Genomic DNA, 24863 nt, shown 5'->3' with positions numbered 1-24863 from the left:
CTCGCACTTTACTTACTCGTACTTTATTCATCTGTTACATCAAAACCCCCGAATACTTGTCTGTGAGTATTTACAGTGAATCCTTCATCGAAACTGCTTGTCAACACCTTCTGCTCCTCGTTGGGATCGACATTCTTACTTATCGAAGATACTACGATACACCCCCTATACTTGTGGGTCATCACACACTTTCAGCATTAGATAAGGACATATAAACTTGCTAATTTTTACTCAAAATTGATTCAAATGAAGGACTACCTGAATAATTAAGTTGTACATTCATAGACCCAATTTGAAATGCATCCAATTGCTGAAGTTGCTCTTGCATCCCATCTATTCAATTGTTAACATTTGAAGCATCATTCCCATTAGTATTTGATGTAGCCTCTGTATCATTACCTTTGTGATCCATGTCCATAGCATGTCCACCACAAGTATTTCCCTCACCATTATGAGCATCGTCATTACCATCATTCTCATTGCTTGCATCTACCATGTTCACCTCCTGAGACCCATTGACTGTCTCAACTTCAAAACGGAGTTTAAAAAACCCCCTCCTAATGAAAACATCACTATCCGCAAGAATAAGATTACGGTCCAAACATCCAATCTTGATCCTAAGTACCTTGTTCTTGCGAGTAAAAGCCATATCCACATCTAATGTTTCCCAAAGAGAGTACCAACTCCCCATAACGATAGATAATCTGATCTCATATCAGAAGGCAAACCTGAGACGCGAACCCAAACTTCAGGCAACATATAAAGAGGCTCCTCCAATGAAGACCAGAGATCAAAGGATAATCATGATTCCCTGTCTTGGCAAATGTAAGTACCAAAAAATTTCAACCTCTGGACTTCCTGCTTACTTGGTAGCTTGACTCTGAAAATATTATCCCTCAGGTGAAACACTTCCCAATTGAATTTCTCATAAGGAACAATTCTCCTGAGTTGTTCAATTATCTCAGGAATAGTCATTGCATCTCCATCAACATGAAAGGAACACTTGTAAGTTGTAATATCCTAAAATCAAGTTTCGCTAAGAAAATTATCTGTATCTACCAAATGTTAAGCATAAGAAAAATAAATATACTTCATGATGAATCTAATGGTATTGACTTACTATTTTAGATATTGATTTTTGTATAAACTTGGTCAAAATTTACGGGGTTTGGCTTGGAGAAAATCTTATAAGGGTGTGGCTAGAGCTCAGTCAGTTGGCGTGATCCTACTATTTGTGATACGTGACCATTTTTTTAACCTCATGTGCAATTTTTTTTGTACTGAATGAAATTTTCTAACCACATAAACAATTATTTTTAATGCGTGAACAGTTATTTAGTATGGCATGAACATTTTTCTCAATTGCAACCGATGTGCAACTAAAAAGATCTTGTTTTAACTCATATGCAACACTAAGATTGATGAATTGGGAGGCAAATCTAATGGTTCAGGAGTTGAGGGTGATTTAATTAATTGTGAAGTGACTTGGAATTAGCAAAAGTGCATAAATTAATTGTCTTGGTATATTAGATTTTTGCTCACAACCGGCTCTAGCAAAAAATGTTTTGCTACATGCAAATACATGATTTGCCTTTTCTTGGTACATACCGTTTCATTTTTTTTGTAGAGTTCCACTGTATGTATGTATTTATGAGCATCCACATTGTTTCACAAAAATAACACATGCAAATAGTATCAACAATCATATTATCTCACATAAAAAAAAGACAATCATATTATCTGAAACTGTGTCTACAGAACACTGACGTTCAAGTTATACAGCCGTATTAAGATCGAATTGGAGTAAAAATCTGCTATTAAGTACTGAGAGATGTTACTGAATAATTTATTCTAACTGTTAGGATGGAGATCAGAGCGTCGGTGTCTTCATTCAACTTCTCCTAGTGTATAGCAAGCACCGATCCCACCTTAATTCCAGTTAATCTTGAGCTTCGTCAACTTGGCGGCCATGACGGCATCCTGCTTGACGCTGCTCCGGTCCCTGCCAAGTCTTGGGCTGCCACTGTCGGCGCCCATTCCGATGGATAGCTTGCTCAGAGCCTTCCGTGCATCCGTGCAGTACCTCTTGCTCGTGTGAAGCAGCGACGAGACGCCCCACGCGCGCGCGCCCTGCCGTTCCTCGCGGCTCCTCTTCTCTCGGCGCGGCTGTTGCGGAGAGTGTTGGACGTCAATGTCGTCGGTCTTGTTGTCCACCTGCAGGGCATCACGCAGGGTAGTGTTCCTGCGGCTGTGAGAGAGCGAATTGGCAGTGGCGCCCGAGCGAGGCGCTCCGTGCCGCGTCGAGGAGCTCCTGAACCCGCTGACCGCCGGCTTCGCGCTCCAGGGGAAGAACACCATGAGCCCGCAGGCTCCTGGGGCCATCTGCTCGACGCGCGCCGCAATAATGTCGGCGCGCGGCAGCACCTGCACGGGGTCGTTGCTTTGCCGGCTCTTCTGCCGCTCCATATCGTTGTCGTCGTGGCGGTGGCGGGTACTGCCGCCGCGTCGCCTCCAATGCATCGAGTGTCTGCCCGAGCGCGCGATGTCGGCAGCGAGAGCGTGGCCGCAGGAGCGGTCTGGGGCGGCGAAGCTCTCGGCGCGGCCGAGGAAGATGTCCTCGAAGCGCTTGGACGTGACCCGGTCGAAGGAGCCGATCCGCTCGGGGGAGGAGGACGCCCTGTCAACGGCGTCGGAGAAGGACGACGCGTCGCAGTCGTCGCTGCTCCCTTCGCTCGTGTAGCACCAGTTCGTCCTACCGGCCGGGCACTGCGGAGGCCAGCGCCCGGGCGGCAGCTTCGGCGGCGGCATCTCCTCCCTCGCCGCGCGCGCGTCCCTGCCGCCCTTGGGCACGCCGGGGGAACTCTCCCACGAGAAAGGAACCTGCGTCCGCAGCGGCGAGGCGGCGCCGGCGCGGCACCGCAGGATGCTGGGCGCGTCCGCGGAGGCGCACGAGCGGCGCGGCGTGGGGAGCGGCGAGTCGAGCAGCTGCGGCTGCGGGAGCTTCTCGCTGCCGGCATTGCGCTGCCTCTCCTTGTCGGTGCGCTTCGTGATGATCTCCATGGTGGCCTTTTTGTTACGTTACCTCGTGCGTACTGTTGCGAAGCGTGCAGTGGTCGGTCTCCGGCATGCGACGTGGGTTTAAGAGTGCGCGCGAAGGCTGCGGTGAGCTGAGGTAGGTGAGGCAATGGCGATTGTCTGATCGAGCTCGTGCTTTACCACGGAAAGCGGAACGGGCGGCTGTTGGGGCGTAGCTTCGTGTATGGTAACGCGTCATGGATAGTTTCCCCTCCGCTGGCTCGTTTCCCGTGAATGTGTGCTCCAGGTCCTTAATGGCGGAGGTTGCCGAAAGGCACACTATGCAGAGACGAAGGAAACTAAGAGACATGCCCATCTTCAGTGTGTTCGGTTCTAGAACCACAGAGGACGGAAAGGAATGGTTCCATTTCGAGGTTATGGAATGATTCCGACCCTGTGTTCTGTTTGTCAAAAAAACGAGGAATGAAATGGTTCCGTTTTTCGTTCCGATCCCGTGTTCGGTTTGGAAAAAAAGAGGAACGGAATGGTTCCAACTGCTAAATATTTCATTGATTTAAGTCTAAATTTAACCCTCTCTCTAAATCATGATTAATGGAGATAAATTAGAGCCAGAATCGTTTAAAATAACATGAAAAAAATCGTGCCTGGCCGCGCTGCCAGATCCTTGGCCGCTGCTGCCTGGCCGTGGCCGCCGCTCGTCCCTGGCTGCAGTTGCCGCTCTCATGCCCGGCTGCTGCCTGGCCGCGGCCGCCGCTCTCCTGCCTGGCCGCAGTTGCACGCTCGTCCCTGGCCGCGACCGTCGTGCCGCAGCCGCGCGCTCGTCCCTGGCCGCGGCCGTGTGTGCCCGGCCGCCGCCGCTCGTGCCTAAAGGCGCTGCCGGGTCCTTGCCGCTGCGCCCGTTGCTCGGGCGTCCTCCATATTCTATCGCTTAGAGCATCTCCAGTCGCGTGCCCCAAAGCGTCCCCCAACCGGCCAAAAAATCGTCCCAGTCGCATACCCCAAAGGCCGCTTCGCTCCGGACGTCCCTCAAATATTGTCCGGCGTCCCTAGCCCATCCTCTGTGTATAGACACTAGTAGAAAAACGCTCATCTATACCGGTTCGTAAGGGCCATTTGCACCGGTTTTTCAACCGATCCGGTACAAAAGCCCCCCCCCTTTCGGACCGGTTCCTTACGAACCGGTATTAATGGCGCCTCCACGTGGGCGCCCAGGAGAGCGCACGGCGAGGGATTACAAACCGGTACCAAAGGTTGTCTGCCACGGCAGAGGAAATGCAGAAATCTCTGCCGCGGCAGAGAATTCAGGGTTTAGGGTTTTAGGAGGGGTTTAGGGGTATCGGAGCGTGTCGTATCACGTCGATGCACCAGAAACGCGTTTGGGTTTACGTAGTACATGAAGATCAAGGTGATGCATATCAAGTTGGTGCATATAATATAACACACATGTAATTGCATAAGTAGTACTCTTCGATGCATATCAAGTCGATGCACCAGAATAAAGTAGTACATGCATGAAGATCGATCTTCATGCATAGTGGTACTCACCGAGGCATACTATCTATTACATGTACCATAGTGGTACACTCCGAGTCGAACTATATATACACAAAGCAATCGAGGGGCGGGAGAAGATCTTTATGCATAGTGAAACTCTCCGGATGGTGGTATGACTTCCCGAAGGAAAAATCCCGCCAATTCCTCGCCAATTGCTTTGAAGCGTTCCTCGATTGAGATCTTCTCCCGCTTTCTTCTCAACTGTAAAAGAATAAGATACAAATGAATACATGAGCTATGTGTGTGTGTATATATATGTATATATCAAATCACAAATCAAACAATTATTACCGAAACTCAGCACAACTTATGGTAACAAAATAAATTTGTGAATATTATTTTCGTACCTCTTTATTTCTTTCATTATTCACTCTCTCGCTGACAATTGTTGTTGCCGGGTTGCCTCGGGCCCTGGATGAGCACTGGCATCATAATGAACTTCCGCTTCATGCACAACCAAGGAGGAAGGTTATATATACATAGAGTCACTGGCCAGGTGCTATGACTGGAGCTCTACTCACCGAAAGGATTAAAGCCATCTGTACTTAGACTAAATCTTAAGTTCCTTGCGTCATTTGAAAATGACTTGAACTCTCTGTCGATTTTTCTCCACTGCGACCCGTCAGCGGGGTGTCTCAGCATCACATCTTTCTTACGGTCCTTTTTGTGCCATCGCAACAACTTGGCATGCTCTTTGTTTTGGAACAAACGTTTCAACCGTGGTATTATAGGAGCATACCACATCACCTTCGCACGAACCCTCTTCCTGGGGTTGGACTTGCCCTCAACATCGCCAGGGTCATCTCGCCTGATCTTATACCTCAATGCACTACATATCGGGCATGCATTCAAATTCTCGTACTCCCCGCGGTAGAGGATGTAGTTATTGATGCATGCATGCATCTTCTGCACCTCTAATCCTAGAGGGCAGACAACCTTGTTTGCTTCGTACGTACTAGAGGGCAATACGTTCTCCCCTGGAAGCATCTTCTTTATTATTTTCAGCAACTTTTCAAACCCCTTGTCAGAAGTACCATTCTCTGCCTTCCATTGCAGCAATTCCAGCGTGGTACCCAGTTTTTGTGGCCATCTTCGCAATTTGGGTACAACAGTGTCTTGTGATCCTCTAACATTTTCTCCAACTTCAACCTCTCCTTTTCACTTCCGCAGCTTATCTTCGCATCAAGAATGGCCCGACCCAAATCGTCATCGGGGTCATCAAAAACCGGCTCATCAAAAATGGGCTCTTCTTCAGCTTCGTCTTCCCCCATTCTACTATCACCGTCTTCAGTGAACATAGGATAGTTGTCACTATCCTCTTCTTCTTCGTTGTCTTCCAATATAACCCCTCTTTCTTCGTGCTTGGTCCAACAATTATAGCTGGGCATGAAACCGTTCTCCAGCAGGTGGACGTGAATGGTCTTTGAGGTAGAGTAATCCATCATATTTTTACAGGAACTACATGGACAATAGATGAAACCATTCGACTGCCTGTTTGCCTCAGCCACGTTGAGAAAATAATGCATGCCATTAATGAAGTCGGGATGGCACCGGTCACCGTACATCCATTGTCGACTCATCTGCATTTTATATGTATATCAAAAATCATTAATTACACAACATCGTGGATATATGAGTGAACAACTTAATTAATATTCAAGTTCATCACATAAAACTAAGTTTTTTTATAAAAAAGAAGAGGCTCACCAAGGTTGTACGGTGCCGGCTAGGGGACGACGCTGGCGATCGACGGCAGTGAGGACGGAGATGATACTAATTAAAACCTACAAAATATACCATAATTTCAGCTCAAATTGATTATAAAAAAGTAAAATTCCTAACTTTGGCATTTCATCGAACACCTTGCTAGCACTAGAAAAATAGTACGAGTTAAAACTACCAAAGAAATGTGCGAAATTAGGAACGCCGGAAGAAAGGATGATATTGCTAACCCTTGGATAGATGTATGCCCTTAATCTTGTTAAAATGGTGGAGAAAAAATAGAGGTTTGTTGGAGTGTGAGAGGTGCAAAGAAATTTTGTGTGAGAGGAAGAAGAGAAAAATGAGATGAAGCAGCAGCCAGGGACGGGCTGGCGACTGGTGATATAGGGGGCACCCGTTGGTACCGGTTCGTAACCAAAGGTCCAGCCCGGGTCCCACCACGCGTCCGAATTTTGGCCGAAGACCTTTCGTACCGGTTCCTAACATGAACCGGTACGAAAGCCCCTCACGAACCGGTGCCAGATCTCCTCGCCCGCCTGAGCCCACAAACCGGTGCAGATGACCCCATTAGTACCGGTTCGTAAGGGAACCGGTACTAATGGCTTAGATGGATGCCCCATTTTCCACTAGTGAGAGTCTCCATCAGGGACGCCGGACACGATTTTTACACTTGCTTTTTGTTTGGAGGTCGCGTTTGAGGGACGTGGCTAGGAAAGGGACCTCCTCCAAACGAAAATTTCGTCCGGACGTCCCCCAAACGAAAATCCGGCGCTATTGTCGAACGTCGTTTGGGGGATACGACTGGAGATGCTCTAATTTTTTGGTTAGTCAGCCGTTCCCCCCACATCCGGCGATTTTGGTGGAACGAGCTCGTTCCGCATATGAGAGAAATATTCCCTTTCTTGGAAGGGGTTGGTTCCATTCCTTTGCCCAACCGAATACAAGAATGGGCTATAAATACGGGATGGTTCCGTTCCGTTCCTCTCCATTCTCGAACCGAACACACCTTAATGGAGTGCTCAGGCGATCGAAGCACGGCAGGTTGAGGAGCCAGTGAGCAGTTAGGCCCACAAATAGATGCATTCAGGCCCAGTAGGCAAACAGGCTTCTAAACCCCTCGCCACAACCTCCGAGATTCCATCACCATTTTTCGCCCCAAACCCCAGACAGACCGAAACCCCAGCCATGCGGATCGCCGCTGATTCCACCGCCGAGAAAGCCCCGGACCCTGCTCCCTACGAGCCCTCGGAGGAACCCCGCAAGGCCTCTGACCAGCCCGACCGTGGTGAGGACAATGAGGTCGACTTCGAGGAGGAGGAGGACGCAGAGGAGGTGGACGGGCCGGCGGCGGCGGTAGCGGCGCACAGAGAGAGGGCACGGGCCGTGTTCACACGCCTCTACACTGAGCCGATCGGCATCCGCGTCCACGACATCATCATCAAGGGTAATCTCAAGACCCGCGCCTCGCTCATCGAGGCCGAGGTCGCTGACCTCCTCCGCTCTGCCGGCACCGTGCAGGACCTGCTGCACGCCTCCAGACGTGCCAGCACGTTGCTGCGCGATCTCGACGTGTTCGACTCCGTCACCATCACCCTTAACGCCGGACCACCTGAGTTTCCTGGTACTACGAACGTCGTCATCCAAGTGGTGGAGGCGGCCAGATGCTTCGGTGGAGGCATCTACTCCAAGGCAAAGGTGAAGATCTTTGATTGGCTTAATCATTATCCCTCCGTTATCTGGTTTGATCATTGCATATGAACTGAAAATTGCAACACAATTGCCCTCAATTTGTTTTATACGTACAGTTGATGCTGTACTGGTCATAGAATGTTGTGCTCAATTAAGCACTAGAACAAAGTGATGCTATATATGGTTTGGATTCAGTACTAATGCTATGTGTATAGTTCAATTACTGCATTGCTGGTATGTTCTAAACCAAGGCCTCTCAAGCAGCATAGGTGACCTTTCCTGCTTTCCCCACTATTCATCTACATTACCTGAGTCTGTTGTTGGTAGAATGAGAGGTAGGACTGTAGGAGTAATCACTATTCATATGCTGTTATTTGGTGCACCAATAGGTACTTTTCAATGCTTAGAGTCATCTTGTGTGTCGGTGTATATCACCTAAAGTTAGCATATGTCGCCTACCATCTGCCAAGGAATACATCTATTTGTCCTAATAAATATATGTGATTGCATAGGTTATACGACATAAAACATTTAATGTTGTTGTGACACTCAATTCCTTGTCTCTATTCTAGAGATTCTGTTTAATTACCGGTATATCTCCCTGATTGAAGCATACGACTATCTCTTAAGCAAGAAAACCATTTAACAATTGTCAATAAGGAAACATATATTTTGGCTGTTGAACTATGTCATTATATTGTGCATTTATTTGTAACAAGTTAACGACAGCCAGAGTTGTGGAGTGCTAGTCAGAAAGCAAAACCCTGCAGACACTTTATCCTGTTGGTAAAACTGGTAAATTTCTGTGGTATGTCATATCATTCTGAATTCTACCATATGCTTAGTTTCAACAACATAAGCTCAGAAGAATGCATTAAGCGTCTTGATTAATTCCTTCCATCCTTCTAACTTGCATTCTGTACCTGAAATGTTTCCACACATGATGCTATATAATTTAGGCAAGATCATGGTCAGTTCTAGGATGGCTCATGTTGAAGAACCTCTTTGGTTATGGGGACATTTGGGATGCTTCAGCGGCATACATTGGGGATCGGTCATCCGACATAGGCATTGGAGCGTACCTGCCAAGATTTAAATCGATACCAACACCTTTGATGGCCCGGGCATCAGTCATTTCCACAGATTGGCTGAAATTTTCATCATACAAGGAGCGTCTTCTTGGCCTTTCGTTTGATTTATTTTCAAGCTGGTGCCATAATGTATCTTATAATCTGGGATGGCGTACCTTAACTGATCCCTCGCAAATGGCATCAGAATCCATAAGGAGGCAGTTAGGACGTGAACTTCTTTCTGCTTTAAGTTATACTTATAAAATAGATAAAAGAGATTCGGAACTCCGGCCAACAGAAGGATATGCATTTATCTCAACTTCTCAAGTTGGTGGTCTATGGAAAAAGAGACTAAGATTCTTCCGCCAGGTTCTTTAACAACCAACTTATGTTTAATTTGCCATGCAAGTTTAGGTCTGCTTTATCTTTATTGCAGTTTTGCTTCCTAATTTGTTGAATATTTACTCCATACTGTTTAGTATAGTTTGTGTTAGCCACATTGTTCTAAGTTATCCGTGAAGTAATGCGTCAACTCTTGAAATGTGCTTTACACTTTTGTACTACCATTACTATTTCTTTAGAATGTACTGTTAGATCTAATAATCCATGAGTGAGAGACTCTTAGCACAGTTAATAAGTAATAATCCATGAGTGAGAGACTCTTAGCACAGTTAATAAGTAACTCCCTTAAAATAATATGAGACAGGTGTGTAGCAGAGCGACTGCGCAAGGGCTCAGGGTCTATTGTTCGGGAGTTACTTGTTTGGGGGAGATTGCCACGGGGAAATAACTGGACGTTCTATAATAATTTGATATCAAGGTTAGGGTGATCTGAACTGTATAATTTGTCATCTATCTGTTTTAAAGAATGTACCTTTAGATTATTTTTTCTAATGGATCATGTCCTTGAAGACCTTTTTCCTATTCTTCCTTGCACTTAGGATTCTGGGCTTCTCATCCCAGTAGAGAACATACCCAGACCATACAAAGTGATATTATCAGCACTTAAGTCATTGATAACTGAAACATCAAATGACTTTGCCAAGAGCAATTTGGTGCAGTATACATATAAAAGTCAATCAGGAATTACTGATTTTTCTTTGTGCAGTACCCTCCATGGTTTTGTCAATGGCTTCACGTAACCTTGCCAGTGTCAGTATGTTGCACTGACAAGTATATCTTTGGTTGGTTAAGTTGGTGTCTGTTCATTTCCTTTAGATTTATCGTGGATGACTTATATTGAGTAACATGTTAGAAATGAATTTACATATATATGGGTTAGAAAAATGTGCATTAGAGTTTCTGGTACCTAAACTACTACCCTTTTTTCCGTCATCAATACATGTGCTTGGGGATATTTTGGTCTGACTTTACATGACCTAGTACACATGGCAAGTTTTGTTTCAGCTTGGGAAGACAATCACTTACTATCCTTGTTGGGATATAGAAGCATTATCGCTGTCGTTGCCTATTCGACGGTACCTCGGAGGAGGGATCCTCACGAGGGGGAGAAGAAGTAGGGGCCATAGGGCGGAGAGCACTCGGGACGGTGGTACGCGATTTACCCAGCTTCGGAACACCTGCTCGATGACAGGGCCTACTGCCGCTTGTCCGGTATTATCCGGCGCTTCGCGTTGTTACAATGAGTTGTTCCGAACGTGCCTCTAGGCCTCCCGAGATCCGGCTTATAAAGGCGCACGGATCTAGGGTTTACATGGAGAGTCCTAGCCGGATTACAGGTCGCCTAACTACGGTACAATGTCTTGCCGTGTACGTCAAGGATCTGCCTTCCTCCCTACGTCGTACTGGATCCGGGTTCCATATGGGCCTCCATGGATCCGACTTACTCCGATAGTCGGTTGGGATCCGGCTCCCCTATCCTGGGCTGGACTTCATCCTTTAGGATCAACAGCAACTGGGCCGCCCGACGGGCCACATGCCACGTCACCATCTATGGGCCACCCGGGCTTGCCGGATCTAGGCACTGTCGATGGTACACCCATGAAGTATACCCACAACAGTAGCCCCCAGAGTTCTCCGAGTTTCACCTGCTGTTTCCGCCTTACTAGTCCATCATGGTCTCCGGCAACATTGGTAACGCGGAGAAACTTGAAGAACTCCAACTTCACATTTTCTTCTTTTTCCAACTTAGAGTCGGAAAATGCTCTCATCCTGCGGGACTTCATCCATCGACGATCCGAAATACATTTCCGGGTTACTCCCCTGCTTGCGAATGAGAGCCAACTTATCTTTCACGCAATTACCCGGAATCTTAAAAGACTCAAACGGTTCCGCCAATTCTGGCGCCATTTTCACGCGATTTGTGCGGTAACTTATCTCTAGCCATTTTTACCGCTTAGGGTTTAGGACACGTGTCACGCATCCAACGGTGCGACGCTTGCGTTCCGACCACAGGATGCGGAACACGAATCTCATCTCGCCAGCCTATAAATATCCGCCGTCGACGCCTTAACCCTCATTCACCCCCCTTCTCATCTCTCTGCAAAGCGCCGCCGCGAGCTCTCTCTCCGCCGTGCCGGAACCTCGCCGGAGCTGCTTCGCCGCCGCGTCGAGTTCATCCTGTTCTTAACATCAGCGAGCCACCGCACGGAAACCTCGTCGCCGGCGACTCCGACCACCGCTGAAGCCATTACGGTGAGTTCTCGAACTTCGCCCTCGCGCCGTAGTTGGTAGGGATGAATTTTGGGGAAGATGATGTTGGATCCGACTAAAGAATGTTTTCCGCCATTCGTCTTTTCTTCAAATGTCTTCAACGACTCCTCCTCCAGCTTCTGAACCGATCATGGCCACCCCAATCTCCTCCGCCCCTCCACCTTTCGTTCCAGTTAAGCGGGGTCCTTCAAAGGATTCCGGCAAGGAAACTAAAGGGACTTCTGCGAACCCGGAGAAAGCTTCCGGGGAGGATCAGACGGAGCACAAAGCGGAAGAGGTCGCCGCCAAAAAATCAAAGGCCCGTCAACGAGATGCTGAGGCGGAGGGATTCCTGCAACCCGGAAGCTGGAGGTCAGTTCCTAATGCCTTAGCCCCAGCTCCGGAGGACAACGAGATGGTGCTGACGAAAGCACTGGTGGAGCGGGGTTTTTCATTTCCGCCTTCGGACTTCTTCCTGGAGATCCTGAAGGTTTATGGGCTCCAACCCCACAACATCTCTCCGAATAGCGTGCTTGCAATCAGCAATCACGTCACCCTCTGCAAGGGCCATCTCCGGGTAACTCCCGAGCTCTCCCTGTTTCAATACTACTTCACTGTCAAGAAGGAGAGGATCCGGAACTCCACTGAGCTAGCAACATGCGGATCCATCACCTTCATGATCCGACCGGGCCGCGTCTACCCCCACACCGACCGCCACGAATCCGCGCGGTACTGGTCCGGAGGCTTCTTCTATTTGAAGGACGTTTCCGACCCGGCGAGCACAAGGAAACTGCAACCGTTTAAAAACCGCCCCGCCACCGAGCTTCCGACATGGACGCACTGCCCCCACCTCTCCGAGTCGCCCCAGCTCACACGCGCCGTCAGGCGGATCTGCAAGCTAACGGAGGAGGGGCTATCAGGGAAGGACCTGACCCTTTCCCCGGTTCACCAGCGGATCCAGCCGCTCCAACATAGGGATCGGCCGATGTTTCGAGCACACGGGCGCGACGACCTAATGCGCGCCACAAAAGACAACCTTTCCGCCGACGCCATCGACAAGAGGATCCGGCTCCTCATCAAGGTTCCGCGTGAACTTCACGTTCACGTGTGCAACAAAGACATTCATATGAATGGCTCCGGAACCGCGGTAGTCTATTGCTTTTCCTCGCATTCAAACTTTTTTGTCTAAGTGTCGGCTCTGTACCTTAGCTTGAGGCCCTCGAGGAAGGCGAGCTCGAAACCCTCGTCCGCGTCCCTTCAACGGGTAACGCAGATCCAGAGGCCGCATCGGAGGCGGAAGCTCCCGAGACTCCACGCCCCTCCAAGAGGAAGAAGGTGGCTCCCTCCAGCCCCCCAGCCAAACGCGCCCGCGAAGTGCTCAGCACCGCGGCTACTCGGAAGGCGGAGGCGGAGAAAAAGCGCCTCAAGCTTATTGATACCAGTAACAAAGCTCAACCCAGCATGCGTCACTTTTTCAAGCCTTCCGGGTGAGCGCTTAAACTCAGAATCACTCTGTCACTATGATCCAGTACATACTTCAATGGTTATACTTTTTTCTTTTTCGCAACAGAGGTTCCGGAAGCCAGCCCCCCAAGTCTGCACCAAAGAAGACCGCCAAGCCGTCTCCGGCCTCCATCCCTATCACACCAGAAGTCGAAGTTCCGCCCAAAGCTTCCTCTACCGCCAAGCCGGATCCTAAGGACGTCATCAACGTTGATGACCTTCCTGAAGGTCCAACTACTCAAGGCGATTCCGAGAAGGGCGCCTCTTCGTCCGCACCTCCGCCTGAGCAGCCAACCGTCACCTCTGCTGAACCTACAGCTGAGCAATTTGAGCAGAAGGCGCAGCTCATCCATGCCACTGGCGCGCTCCAGACTCCGCCTCTACAGAAACTCCCCCTCTCTCAACACCACGCGGAAATCTCCGCCATGATGGAGAAAGTCTGGGGCCCTGCGAACGTGGAAATGCAAGAGCTTTCCGAGTTGGAAATCAGTCTCAAGGACTTCTTCGCCAAGCACAAGGACGTGCGCCAAGTAACACTAGCCCCCAAGCATTGGTTTAGACATTTTTCCGTGTAATATGTGTTAGCCGATGCTTCTTCTTTCTGTTATATGTACCTTAGGCGGAAATTTAAAATTCTCCCGACCCAAGACTTTGAACTCCTAGCCAGCCCCCAGAAATTTGAATTTCCGGCTAACTCCTTTCCGCTTCTCAGACCACACGGAAACTGCACGGAGATCTGCGTGTCCATGTGCTGGAGCAGATGATGGAGATAGAGGGGCTGCGCCAAAATGTTGAAAATAGCCACAATACTATAAAGCACTTGGAGACCCGCCTCAACGGTTAGAACTCCGAGTTGCATATGTGTACTTTGTCATAATCTTCCGCAATGCATAACATGTATGTCTTTCCGCCTTCAGAAGAAACTGCCAAGCACTCCTCCTTCGACAACCTATCCGCTAAGGTTAAAGTACTTGAGGCAGAGAACGAATCCCTCAAGGCCTTTATGAATGAATCCTCCGAGAAGGAAAACCAGGCCAGGAAGGAGCTCTCTGAGAAGCACGCCCGCGACCTGGCGGAACTCACTGAGAAACTTAAGGAGAGCCAGCACAGGGTAACATCCTTGGTGGCTAAAAATAAGGCTCAGGAGGCGGAGGCAGAGGCCATTGACAAGCTGATCTTCCGTAAGCGCTTCTCATGTTGTAATTCCGACTTCTTCGTATATTGCTGTCCCCGCAGAAAATCTGACCATAAACTCCACAGCGAGCCTCGGCTTCGAGTGGACCAAGGAGTCATCTCTTACGAGGGCGGAGGCATACGATGAAGCGCGGAGCTCCATTGATGAGCTATTTGCAGCATGTCGCGGAATCGCCAAGTCCTTATCCCTGAAAAGGGCCAAGACAACAGTGGTTGACACTATGACGAAGCTGATGAAGCAGGTGCCGGAGCTCGTTAAAGACTGGCAAGAGTCTTCCGCGCGCGGAGTTGCTTCCCTCGTCCTCGCCACCTGCAAAGCGCACTTCCCCTCCATGAACTTCACGGAAATCGCCCGCGACACCCCGAAGGGCACCAATATGCGGTCCCTGCTGGCGGAGACTCAAGGGTTTGATCGGCTCTTTGTCGGGCGAGTGAACCACTCGTTCTGGTACCAGAAATCCGATCTTCCCGAGGGTTTCTCCGACACGGAAATTGAGGAGGAAGACGCTGAGGAGGAGTACTATGAGGTGGCCCCCGAAGAGAGCGGTGAGCTTTCCGAAGAAGGTTCCAGCCCTGGTTCCGAGGACGATGCTGGTGATGGCTCCGCCTACGTGGCGTCAGAGGAAGAACATTCCTCCGAGTAGGAAACCTGTGAAACATTGAATAATGATGTATCATTTTGGCCCCGGAGAGGGTTTGTAAGATAACTTAAATTTTTAAGTAGCTAGGGACGAAACAGCGTATGCGTGGGCGGAAACAACTTATCCTGCTACCCTTTATTATTATTTGCATGTTTCGTTTGTGTCGGAAAGCAAGTGCTGATTTCGTTGTTTTCCGGCTTGCTCACTTGACCTTCCACGAGCCGGAAGACCTTTAGCCGGAAACGCCGCGCCGGCGACGAAGCCCAATGGCAATCCGTCAATAACCGCGGAAACAAGCCCCCAGCCAAGGTGCCGGAAATCGCTACTAGGAATCCATGAGTTCGCGACAGAAAACATTTCCATCAGAAAACTTAAGCTTACGTCCTAAAGGACGATTTTTGAAAATCACAACTTTCATACACGCCTAGGCGGAAATATCCAGCTCTGCGGTTTTAGTCGGAAAAAACATACACGATCGAAAAATGAACAAGTAAAGGAGGTAAAAGACTCAAAGAGTGAACCAGAAGCGTTATTTCATTTGATCATGTATAACTATTACAGAGTATAATACTCGGAAAAGTATGCTAAGTGTGGAAAGGACGTAGCTGTGAGATATTCCAGGGTCGATCTGTTTCGTCGTATATGTCACCCGGATCCTCTCGTTTTCGTTTCCGGTGCCAATTTGCAGGTCTGTCTCTTAACTCCCGGAAATCCACGAGGTAGTACGATCCGTTGTGTAGCACTTTGCTAACGACAAAAGGTCCTTCCCATGGAGACTGTAGCTTATGGTCTTTCACCTGTCGAAGGCGGAGGACCAGGTCTCCGACCATAAACGAGCGATTCCGGACTCGACGCTATGGTAGCGTCGGAGCTTCTGCTGGTATATGGTGGAATGTTGGTCAGCCAAATTCCGAGCTTCTTCGATTAGGTCCACAGATAGCTGTCTGGCCTCGTCAGCAGTTTCTTCATCGTAGGCGGAAACTCGCGGTGAATCGTGGATGATGTCGGAGGGGATGACGGCCTCGGATCCATATACCAGGAAGAAGGGTGTAAATCCAGTTGACCTGTTAGGGGTAGTTCTTAAACTCCACAGGACAGGATCTAACTCATCAGCCCAAGCTCCAGCTACGCGACGCAGCGGTTCTTCAAGGCGTGGTTTAATTCCTGATAATATGAGGCCATTGGCCCTTTCAACCTGTCCATTGGACTGTGGATGAGCCACCGAGGCGATGTCCAATCGTATCCCTACGGTATCACAATAATCCCTTAATTCTCCCTGTGCGAAGTTAGTGCCATTATCTGTGATTATGCTGTGTGGGATGCCGAATCTCATCACGAGGCTGCAGACAAATTTTAGTGCTGTAGCACCGTCGGCCTTTCTCACTGGCTTTGCCTCGATCCACTTACTGAACTTGTCAACAGCGACCAGGAGGTACTCAAAACCGCCAGGAGATGATTTCTTTAGTTTACCAACCATATCGAGCCCCCAGACCGCAAATGGCCAGGTGATAGGGATGGTCTTCAGCTCTTGGGCTGGAGCGTTTGGTTGAGTAGCGTAGTACTGGCAACCTCGGCAGGTCTTAACTAGCTTGTCAGCGTCTTCTTTAGCTGTGAGCCAGTAGAATCCTAGCCGAAAGGCTTTGGCAACGAGCGACCTAGGGGCGGCATGATGCCCGCAGTCCCCTGCATGGATCTCTCTGAGGATTTCAATGCCGTCTTGATTTGAGACGCATTTGAGAAACACCCCTGTTGTACTTCGTTTATAGAGCTGTCCATCGACAATTGTGTAGGATCTTGCTCGTCTGATGATCTGTCGTGCGAGGACCTCGTCCTCTGGCAACTTTTGATCGATGAGGTAATCCAGGAAAGGCTGTGTCCAAGCCGGAGTGATAACCATCACTTCTCTAGCCGGAGAGACTGCCACTTCTGGGTTTTCCGGGTTAGCGCCCTTCACCGAGGGTATCCGTAGATGCTCCAGGAAAATGCCGGGCGGAATTGGTTTCCTGCCGGATCCGAGCTTGGATAGCAAATCTGCCGCTGCGTTGTCGTCTCTCCTGACGTACTTGACTTCGTATCCGAGGAAGCTCTTGGCGATCTCGTCAACTTCGTCTCTGTAAGCCGCCATGACGGAGTTTCTGGCGTTCCAAGTTCCGGCTACCTGCTGTGCCACCAAGTCGGAATCTCCGCAGCAAATGATGTGCTTGATTCCTATCTCCTTAGCGATGCGCAGTCCGTGTAGTAGAGCCTCGTATTCTGCCATATTGTTTGTGGCTTGGAAGTGGATCTGCAGAACGTACTGCAGTTCTTCTCCGGTAGGGGATTTCAGGGTGACTCCGGCTCCAGAGCCTTGATGCTGCTTGGACCCATCGAAGTGCATGACCCATGTCTCTGGTTCCGGCTCCAAGCTAATGTCCGGAGCTTCTGTCCAATCTGCGACAAAATCTGCCAAGACCTGGGATTTGATCGCGGTCCTGGCTTTGTAGTTGATGTCGAAGGCTGATAATTCGATGCCCCATTTTGCTGTGCGTCCTGTTGCGTCGACGTTATTGAGAATTGTTGCCAGCGGAGCTTTGCTCACGACCGTTATTGGGTGCTCCCGGAAGTAGTGTCTCAGCCTTCCTGCTACCTAGGAATACTCCATAGGCTAGCTTCTGAAAGTGAGGGTATCTCTGTTTGGATTCCGTAAGCACTTCGCTGATGTAGTAGACTGGCCTTTGGACTCCATACTCGTGTCCTTCTTCCTGTCGCTCCACAACGATGACGAGGCTGACGACTCTGTTAGTAGCTGCCAAGTAAAGGAGCATAGGCTCTGACTCTCCTGGAGCTGCCAGGATAGGTGGGGAAGTGAGTATTTCCTTCAACCCTTGAAGTGCTGCGTCTGCTGCCTCGTCCCAGAAAAATTTGTCCGCTTTCTTCAATAGCTTGTACAGGGGTAGCGCCTTCTCGCCAAGACGGCTGACAAACCTGCTGATTGCTGCAACACAACCAGTTAGTCGCTGCACGTCTTTGTGACAAGTTGGCCTTTTGATGCACAGGATTGCCATGATTTTCTCCGGGTTCACCTCAATGCCTCTATTTGAGACAATGAAGCCAAGGAGTTTTCCAGCTGGAACGCCAAAGACGCACTTGAGCGGATTCAACATCATCTTGTACCGACGGAGGTTTTCAAAGGTTTCTGTGAGATCGCTGATCAAGTCGGATCCTTTCCTGGTCATGACCGCGATGTCGTCGACGTAGGCGTGCACATTCCGGCCAATTTGGTCCTTCAAGCACCGCTGCATCATTCGTTGGTAGGTGGCACCTGCGTTTTTCAAGCCAAAAGGCATAGTGACATAGCAGTAAGTGCCAAACGGGGTGATGAACGAGGTCGCCTTTTGGTCAGAACCCTTCATCCGGATCTGATGATACCCGGAATATGCGTCAAGAAAACACAGAAGTTCCGCCCATGCCGTCGAATCAATGACCTGGTCAATGCGCGGCAGGGGAAACGGATCCTTCGGGCAGTGTTTGTTCAAGCCAGAGTAATCGATGCACATTCTTAGTATTTCAGTGTTCTTTTTGGGTACAAGGACGGGGTTTGCGACCCAATCTGTATGGATAACTTCTATTACAAATCCTGCCTCTAGTAACTTTGCTAGTTCCATCCCTATGGCGCGGCGCTTCTTATCTCCAAAGCGTCGCATAGCTTGCTTCACCGGTTTAGCCCCCGGATTTATGTTGAGGTAGTGCTCGGCGAGTTCCCTAGGTACTCCGGACATGTCAGAAGGCTGCCATGCGAAGATATCCATGTTAGCGCGGAGGAACTCGACGAGCGCGTCTTCCTATTTGGGGTCCATGTTGGCTCCGATCGAGACTCTGCTTAGACGCATCTCCCTTCTTGAGGTCGATGTTTTTGGTCTCTATCGCGGCCTTGAACGAGTTTTTCTGCTCGGAGATTTGCCTCTTCGTGGTCCGCATCTCGGTCGGATCCACCGCGGCTCCGTAGCCTTTCAGCCTCTTCTCCGGAAATCACGGACTCGCGAAGGCGGCTTCGCCCAGCTTGCACTCGTGAGCTTTTTTGTAGTCTCCGGATATGGTGATCATACCATTGGGACCCGGAATCTTGAGCTTGTTGTAGATGTAGCACGCTCTTGCGTGGAACTTGTGGTAGGTGGGCCTGCCGAAGATGACGTGGTAGGAGCTCTTGAAGGGCACGACCTCAAACGTGATCATCTCTTCGCGGAAATTTTTAACATCGCCGAAGGCCACGGGAAGTCTGATGCTGCCGAGGGAATTTGCCTTTTTACCCGGAACCACACCATGGAATTCAGTGGTGCTGTGCTTAAGCTGTTCCTTGGTAAGGTTCATCCGCTCCAGAGTCTCCAGGTACATGATGTTCAAGCTGGCTCCGCCATCCATGAGGCACTTGGAGAAGTCATAGCCGTCTATGCGGGGACTTACAACCAATGCATAGCACTCCTTCGGAACGACAGTAGGATGGTCCTTTCTATCGAACGTACACGGAGTCTCCGACCACCTGACATACTGCGGCACAGCTGGGACTGTGGCGTTCAGGATCCGGAGAGTTGATTTGCTGTGACGGACTGTTGGGGTTCCGAGGAAGGTGTGGTACGCGCCTACACTCTTTTTGCCAAATGGATTGGATTTAGCTGCGGTTCCTTCCTTGGGATCCGGCGAGCCTTCATCTTCGTCCATTGCCTCGGAGCTGTCTTCCTCCTTGTCCTTGTTCTTGCCCTTGCCTCCTTTGCCGCGTGGGCGGTGCTTCCGGGCTCGCTTGTAGCCTGCTTCCGGGTCAGATTTGAGATCGTTGACCCACTTGCAGTTGCGATTGGTGTGAGTGGACTTCCCTGTAGCCGGATCCAAGTGGGCCAGGCAGGGCATGTCTCTGTACTCTTCATAGGTTTGGGGGGCGCGGGTTCCGGCAGCAGTGACCTCGTCACGCTGCTGGCCCCTGCCGGCTCCGCCTCCGCGGCCGCGTCCTCTTCCGCCTCCTTGACCTCCGCGTTGAAACGCCATGGCGACCATCTCGGATCCACCACTCTTCTGGTCATCAGGGGGATTTTTCCGCTTGTTGCCGCTGCTGTTACCGTTGTCACGGTTCTTCTTCTGCTGGTGCAGGGGGATTGCTGTGGCTGCTAGATCTCCGCCAGCGTCGTCATCGGCGGCAGTATGATCACTGGCAATGGATATCATATCATCTAAAGTCAGTTTATTTGCGTTAGCCAAGCACGTGAGTTTGTGTCGCAGCAGTCCTCCTCGCTGCAGTCCTCCTATAAAGGCGTGCATAGCCGTGGTGTGATCGACGTTCTCACACTCGTTCCTGCATGCCAGCCATCGGGTGAGGAAGTTTCTTGATGTTTCTCCCTTCTTCTGGATACATGCCTGTAAGTCGCTTGTCGTGGCAGGCCTTTTGTAGGTGCCCCTGAAGTGCTTTTCGAAGGCGTTCTTCAGGTCGAACCAGCAAAAGATAGAGTTCTTCTCGAGGTCGCTGAGCCAGATCCGGGCTGGACCTACAAGGTACAAGCCGAAGCATGCGGCATGCGATATTAGGGGTTCCTCCGGCGAAGGTTACAGCATTGTAGTAATCCTCAATCCAGGTATCCAGCCTTTCAGTGCCATCATATGTCTTCAGGTTTCCGGGTAGCTTGAGGTTCATCCTTGGCATTGGTTCCTCTCGAATCATCCTGCCGAAGCACTTTGGGCCGATGTACTCAGATCTGTATTCGTTGAGACGTTCCCGTGCGTCGCGCGGGCCGTTGCGGGGAGACTTTGAGCGTGATCGAGATTTCTGACCACCGCCTCCGCCTCCACCTCCTCCTCCACCGCTAGGTGGTGGGGAGGGAGACCTGCGAGGAGGTCGGTTTGACCTTTTGCTTCCGCCTTCTGATTCTCCGCGCCCTTCACGGTGCTGACTCCGGCTTCGGTGGCTGCCTTCACCATGGTGTTGGTTGCCGCCGTCGTTCTGGCTTCGTCGAGGCTCCGGCTCGCGGTCATCGTTCCGGCTCCTCCGTGGCTCCGGCTCGCGGTCGTTGTTCCGGCTCCTCCGTGGCTCAGGTTGGTAATCATTGTTACGGTTACGGCGATGCTCCGGCGTGCGCTCCCTGCTCCTATTCCTCTCAGGTGCCACGTTGTCGCGGATGTTGATTCCACCTGGCCCGTGGGGCCTGGTGTTTCCGGCTGGACTATGACGGCGAGGGGGCGGAGGACGCGGGTATCCCCTAGGTGGAGGTGACGGATTCCGGTACTTGTTTTTACCAGAGTACATCGCATCCTTTCCCTTGTTTGGATCTGACGGAGGGGTCTTTGATGGTACAGGGATTGAATTTGGATGCTCTCTGGTTCTCCTCCTGCGCTCCGAAGATCCGGTGCGCGATTCGTCATCGATGTGGCGATTGTCGTAGGCGTCCTTCTGCGCAGTAGAGATGCAATGCTCCGGGTTGGATTCCAACCTGCGCGAAGTATCTGCCTTGCTCTGCTGCTTCATTACTGAGGCAACCAGCGTTCGGACGTAGTCGATATCGATCTCCTCGTCCTTTTTCTTTAAGATCTCCGCAGCCTTCTTCATGTTGTCCTTTGGAGTTGCGAGTGGCTGTTGCTCAGTGGGGGTCGCAAATGTAATCTTGCGGGGAGGTATAGCTTCCCGCCTGATTTTGTCGGCCTCCTGCTGAAGCTCGGTGACCTTGTCTTTCCAGTGTTGCTGGAGCTCCTTGACTTGAACCATTTGTTCGTCGACCTCAAGCTCTCGTTGGCGAAAATTTTCCACAAAGTGCGTGGCTTCTTTCCTCTCGTCCAGCATTGCCGCTGCGGTTCTGGCGAACTTCTGGGCTGTTGCCAGCATCTCTTGTCTTTTAGCTTCTAGAGACTCTAGATCTGCGGCATCGTCAGGAGTTATTGGTTTGTTAAGAATATCTGAGTGTGCGATTGCCTCCATGCCTGCTTGCTCGATCATCTCTTCTGGAGATAGCACTTCCTTGTGCGGACGTACCCGTGAGAGCGGGGATCCAGCATGGGATGGTTGCGGGTTAGAATAGGTATTGTCGTCAGAATGTCCTTGATCCAGCGCCGCCAAGGTTGCGAGAACCTGTTTAGGCTGGGCGGATTCAACTTCAGACTGTTCACCATACCCGAGTTCCGACACCTTGCGATCAAACTCTTCAGTGTTCATGGAGGGGGCATCCCCGGATATTGGGCTCAGGTTACCCAGAATTGACTCTTCGCCCGGAGCGTCGCTTTCTCCGACAGCCTCCTGCTGATCCGGAGCGATGCTATTTTCCGGTGCCTCGACCTGCTCGGGACCAGCTCCGACTTCTTGAGGGGCGGTTCCGGCGGTATGGGCCAAGAAGTGTACGAAGTGACACCTTTGCTTCTCTAACACCTGGGAGACCCAGGCGGATCTGCATTAGTCTTCCACCTTTGTTTCCTGCTCAGGGGCGGATTGGGTGGGCTTTGATTTTTCCAGATCTAAGGCGGAATCTTCCTTGGGAAGTTCCTGCGTCTCAGATCGGATCTTTGCGACTGCGTCCTGCTCAGCGGCGGTCGCGTCAGCGTTACTTACCAGAGCGTTTCCGTCGGAATCGACGGTTTCGCCGATGAAGATGTGTATGCCGCCGACTGGGACGATGGAGAGCTTGACGGGGTTTGTCTTGGCCGGAATCCAGCACTCATCCGGAGGGACGATCGGAAGGTTTCCAGCGTAGAGGACGCGCCCCACAGCGATGGTGTCGTCGTAGCTTCCCATGGCGGAACCCTCCCGGTTCCGGCCTCCAGACGCCGCAGGCCCCACGGTGGGCGCCAACTGTCGTTGCCTATTCGACGGTACCTCGGAGGAGGGATCCTCACGAGGGGGAGAAGAAGTAGGGGCCATAGGGCGGAGAGCACTCGGGACGGTGGTACGCGATTTACCCAGCTTCGGAACACCTGCTCGATGACAGGGCCTACTGCTGCTTGTCTGGTATTATCTGGGCGCTTTCGCGTTGTTACAATGAGTTGTTCTGAACGTGCCTCTAGGGCTCCCAGGATCCGGCTTATAAAGGCGCACGGATCTAGGGTTTACATGGAGAGTCCTAGCCGGATTACAGGTCGCCTAACTACGGTACAATGTCTTGCCGTGTACGTCAAGGATCTGCCTTCCTCCCTACGTCGTACTGGATCCGGGTTCCATATGGGCCTCCATGGATCCAACTTACTCCGATAGTCGGTTGGGATCCGGCTCCCCTATCCTGGGCTGGACTTCATCCTTTAGAATCAACAGCAACTGGGCCGCCCGACGGGCCACATGCCACGTCACCATCTATGGGCCACCCGGGCTTGCCGGATCTAGGCACAGTCGATGGTACCCATGAAGTATACCCACAACAATCGCTCATTTAGTGGTAGTTTCCACTGTTTAGTGATGAATTCGCCAATTGCTAATTCTGGCCCCACACACACATCTTACGAAATACCGTTTACCGTATATACTGAACATCTTGAGATTTTTTTTATTTGGAGCTCCTTTTGTTTTTTGAACTTTTCATATGACTGGCAAAGATACAGAACTTGCATCGCTCTGTTCTGCTTATCGTATGGATTACCCACTTTCCCTGTCTTCCATGAGATTATCATATATAATAATCAGCAAGTACCGCCCTGACAGATAGGAATAGTTGAGAGCAGGTTGTAGGGTTCTTTGGCTCTCTGTTAAGAGATACAAGCATGGCTTGTTAGTATTTTCTCACCAAACATCATTGGTTTCTTTGCTGCAGGATTTTGATGTTCGGGGCGCTGTTCCATTTGGTTTTTGCAATGCTGCCCTTAATGTTGGCATAGCAGCAGGGGTGATTCTACCTTTGGGCAGAGGATTTATGGAGTTATCTTCCCCTGTGCCTGATAGATTTTACCTTGGAGGCCATTCTTCTCCCGTAAGCAGCCTTGGTGCGCTATCATCTCTGTTGGGTTTCCAAAGAAGAGGAGTTGGCCCATCTGAACCACGGAGGTCTGCCTCAGTCGAGTCTGTTACGGACCATGCTGCTGCCTCTTCAGGGAGGGATTACTTAGGAGGTGATCTTGCGGTCTCTGCATTTGCTGATCTTTCCTTTGATTTGCCCGGGAAGCTTCTCAGAGATACTGGAATACATGGTCATGCATTTCTTTCTGCTGGGAACCTTGCCAAGTTGTCTGAGAGTGAGTATAAGAATTTCTCATTTCCTGAGTTTCGCCGCACATTCAGGAGCTCTGCTGGTGTTGGCATTGTTTGGCCAACTAAACTTTTCCGGTTGGAGGTATATTTTTAGATTTCAATTTTCCAATATGCGAACCTGAATGTTTGTTAGGTGACTAATCCTTGCTATTGGGTCTGATTGTTCCAGATGAATTACTGCTATATCCTGAAGAAACTTGAGCATGACTGTGGAAAGTCTGGAATTCAGTTCAGCATATGTTCACCATCGTAGATGTTTGTAATAATGTGCAGCAACCTCTTCTGACTTGAAGAATACCGCGTCCTATTGAACTGAAAAGTTTATGTTTGTCACTGAATCAGCTGGTCAACAAGTAGGAGACCAGCAATCCATCATCAAATATAATATATATGACTTGTGTATGCTGGAGAACTGGAAGGGTGTTCGGTACTTAGATTGAAGCCATCATCGAGTTTATTTGAATCCACGGTATTGCAGTGTCTCGAGTTTACCTATTTGGGTCAGTAGATATCATAACTTATACGCTGGTGTTTAAAATAGTGATGCTTGGTACGGATGAAATATGCTGGCAAGAGTTTTACATCAGGGTTTTGTCACAAAAAAAAGTTTAACATCACGGATAG

At 50.1% G+C, this 24863-nt stretch overlaps 2 protein-coding genes across 2 annotated transcripts; one reads left to right on the top strand and one right to left on the bottom strand.

Annotated features, from left to right (window-relative positions):
* Positions 1-1929: 1929 nt before the first annotated feature.
* On the bottom strand, positions 1930-3060 carry LOC124663021. The gene has a single exon (XM_047200784.1). It carries the CDS (start codon positions 3058-3060, stop codon positions 1930-1932), a length of 1131 nt encoding a protein of 376 aa, XP_047056740.1.
* Positions 3061-7497: 4437 nt separating this feature from the next.
* Positions 7498-24617, top strand: LOC124658950 (SAM50-like protein SPAC17C9.06). Its single transcript, XM_047196932.1, has 4 exons — positions 7498-8007; positions 8961-9440; positions 23806-24321; positions 24409-24617. The coding sequence occupies exons 1-4, from the start codon at positions 7498-7500 to the stop codon at positions 24490-24492; spliced, it is 1590 nt and encodes a 529-aa protein (XP_047052888.1). The 3' UTR covers positions 24493-24617.
* The last annotated feature ends 246 nt before the right edge of the window (positions 24618-24863 follow it).

The sequence above is a fragment of the Lolium rigidum genome, chromosome 6 (genome assembly GCF_022539505.1).
Source record: "Lolium rigidum isolate FL_2022 chromosome 6, APGP_CSIRO_Lrig_0.1, whole genome shotgun sequence".
Lineage (NCBI taxonomy): Eukaryota > Viridiplantae > Streptophyta > Magnoliopsida > Poales > Poaceae > Lolium > Lolium rigidum.
This window is presented reverse-complemented; position numbering and strand designations above follow the sequence as displayed.

What these genes read in the sequence shown, in the direction of transcription:
- LOC124663021 (XM_047200784.1), bottom strand. Translation starts at nt 3,060, where the DNA reads ATGGAGATCATCACGAAGCGCACCGACAAGGAGAGGCAGCGCAATGCC.
- LOC124658950 (XM_047196932.1), top strand. Translation starts at nt 7,498, where the DNA reads ATGCGGATCGCCGCTGATTCCACCGCCGAGAAAGCCCCGGACCCTGCT. An exon ending in GCATCTACTCCAAGGCAAAG is followed by an intron (nt 8,008 to 8,960) that starts GTGAAGATCTTT and finishes TATATAATTTAG; the next exon opens with GCAAGATCATGGTCAGTTCT. An exon ending in GACTAAGATTCTTCCGCCAG is followed by an intron (nt 9,441 to 23,805) that starts GTTCTTTAACAA and finishes TCTTTGCTGCAG; the next exon opens with GATTTTGATGTTCGGGGCGC.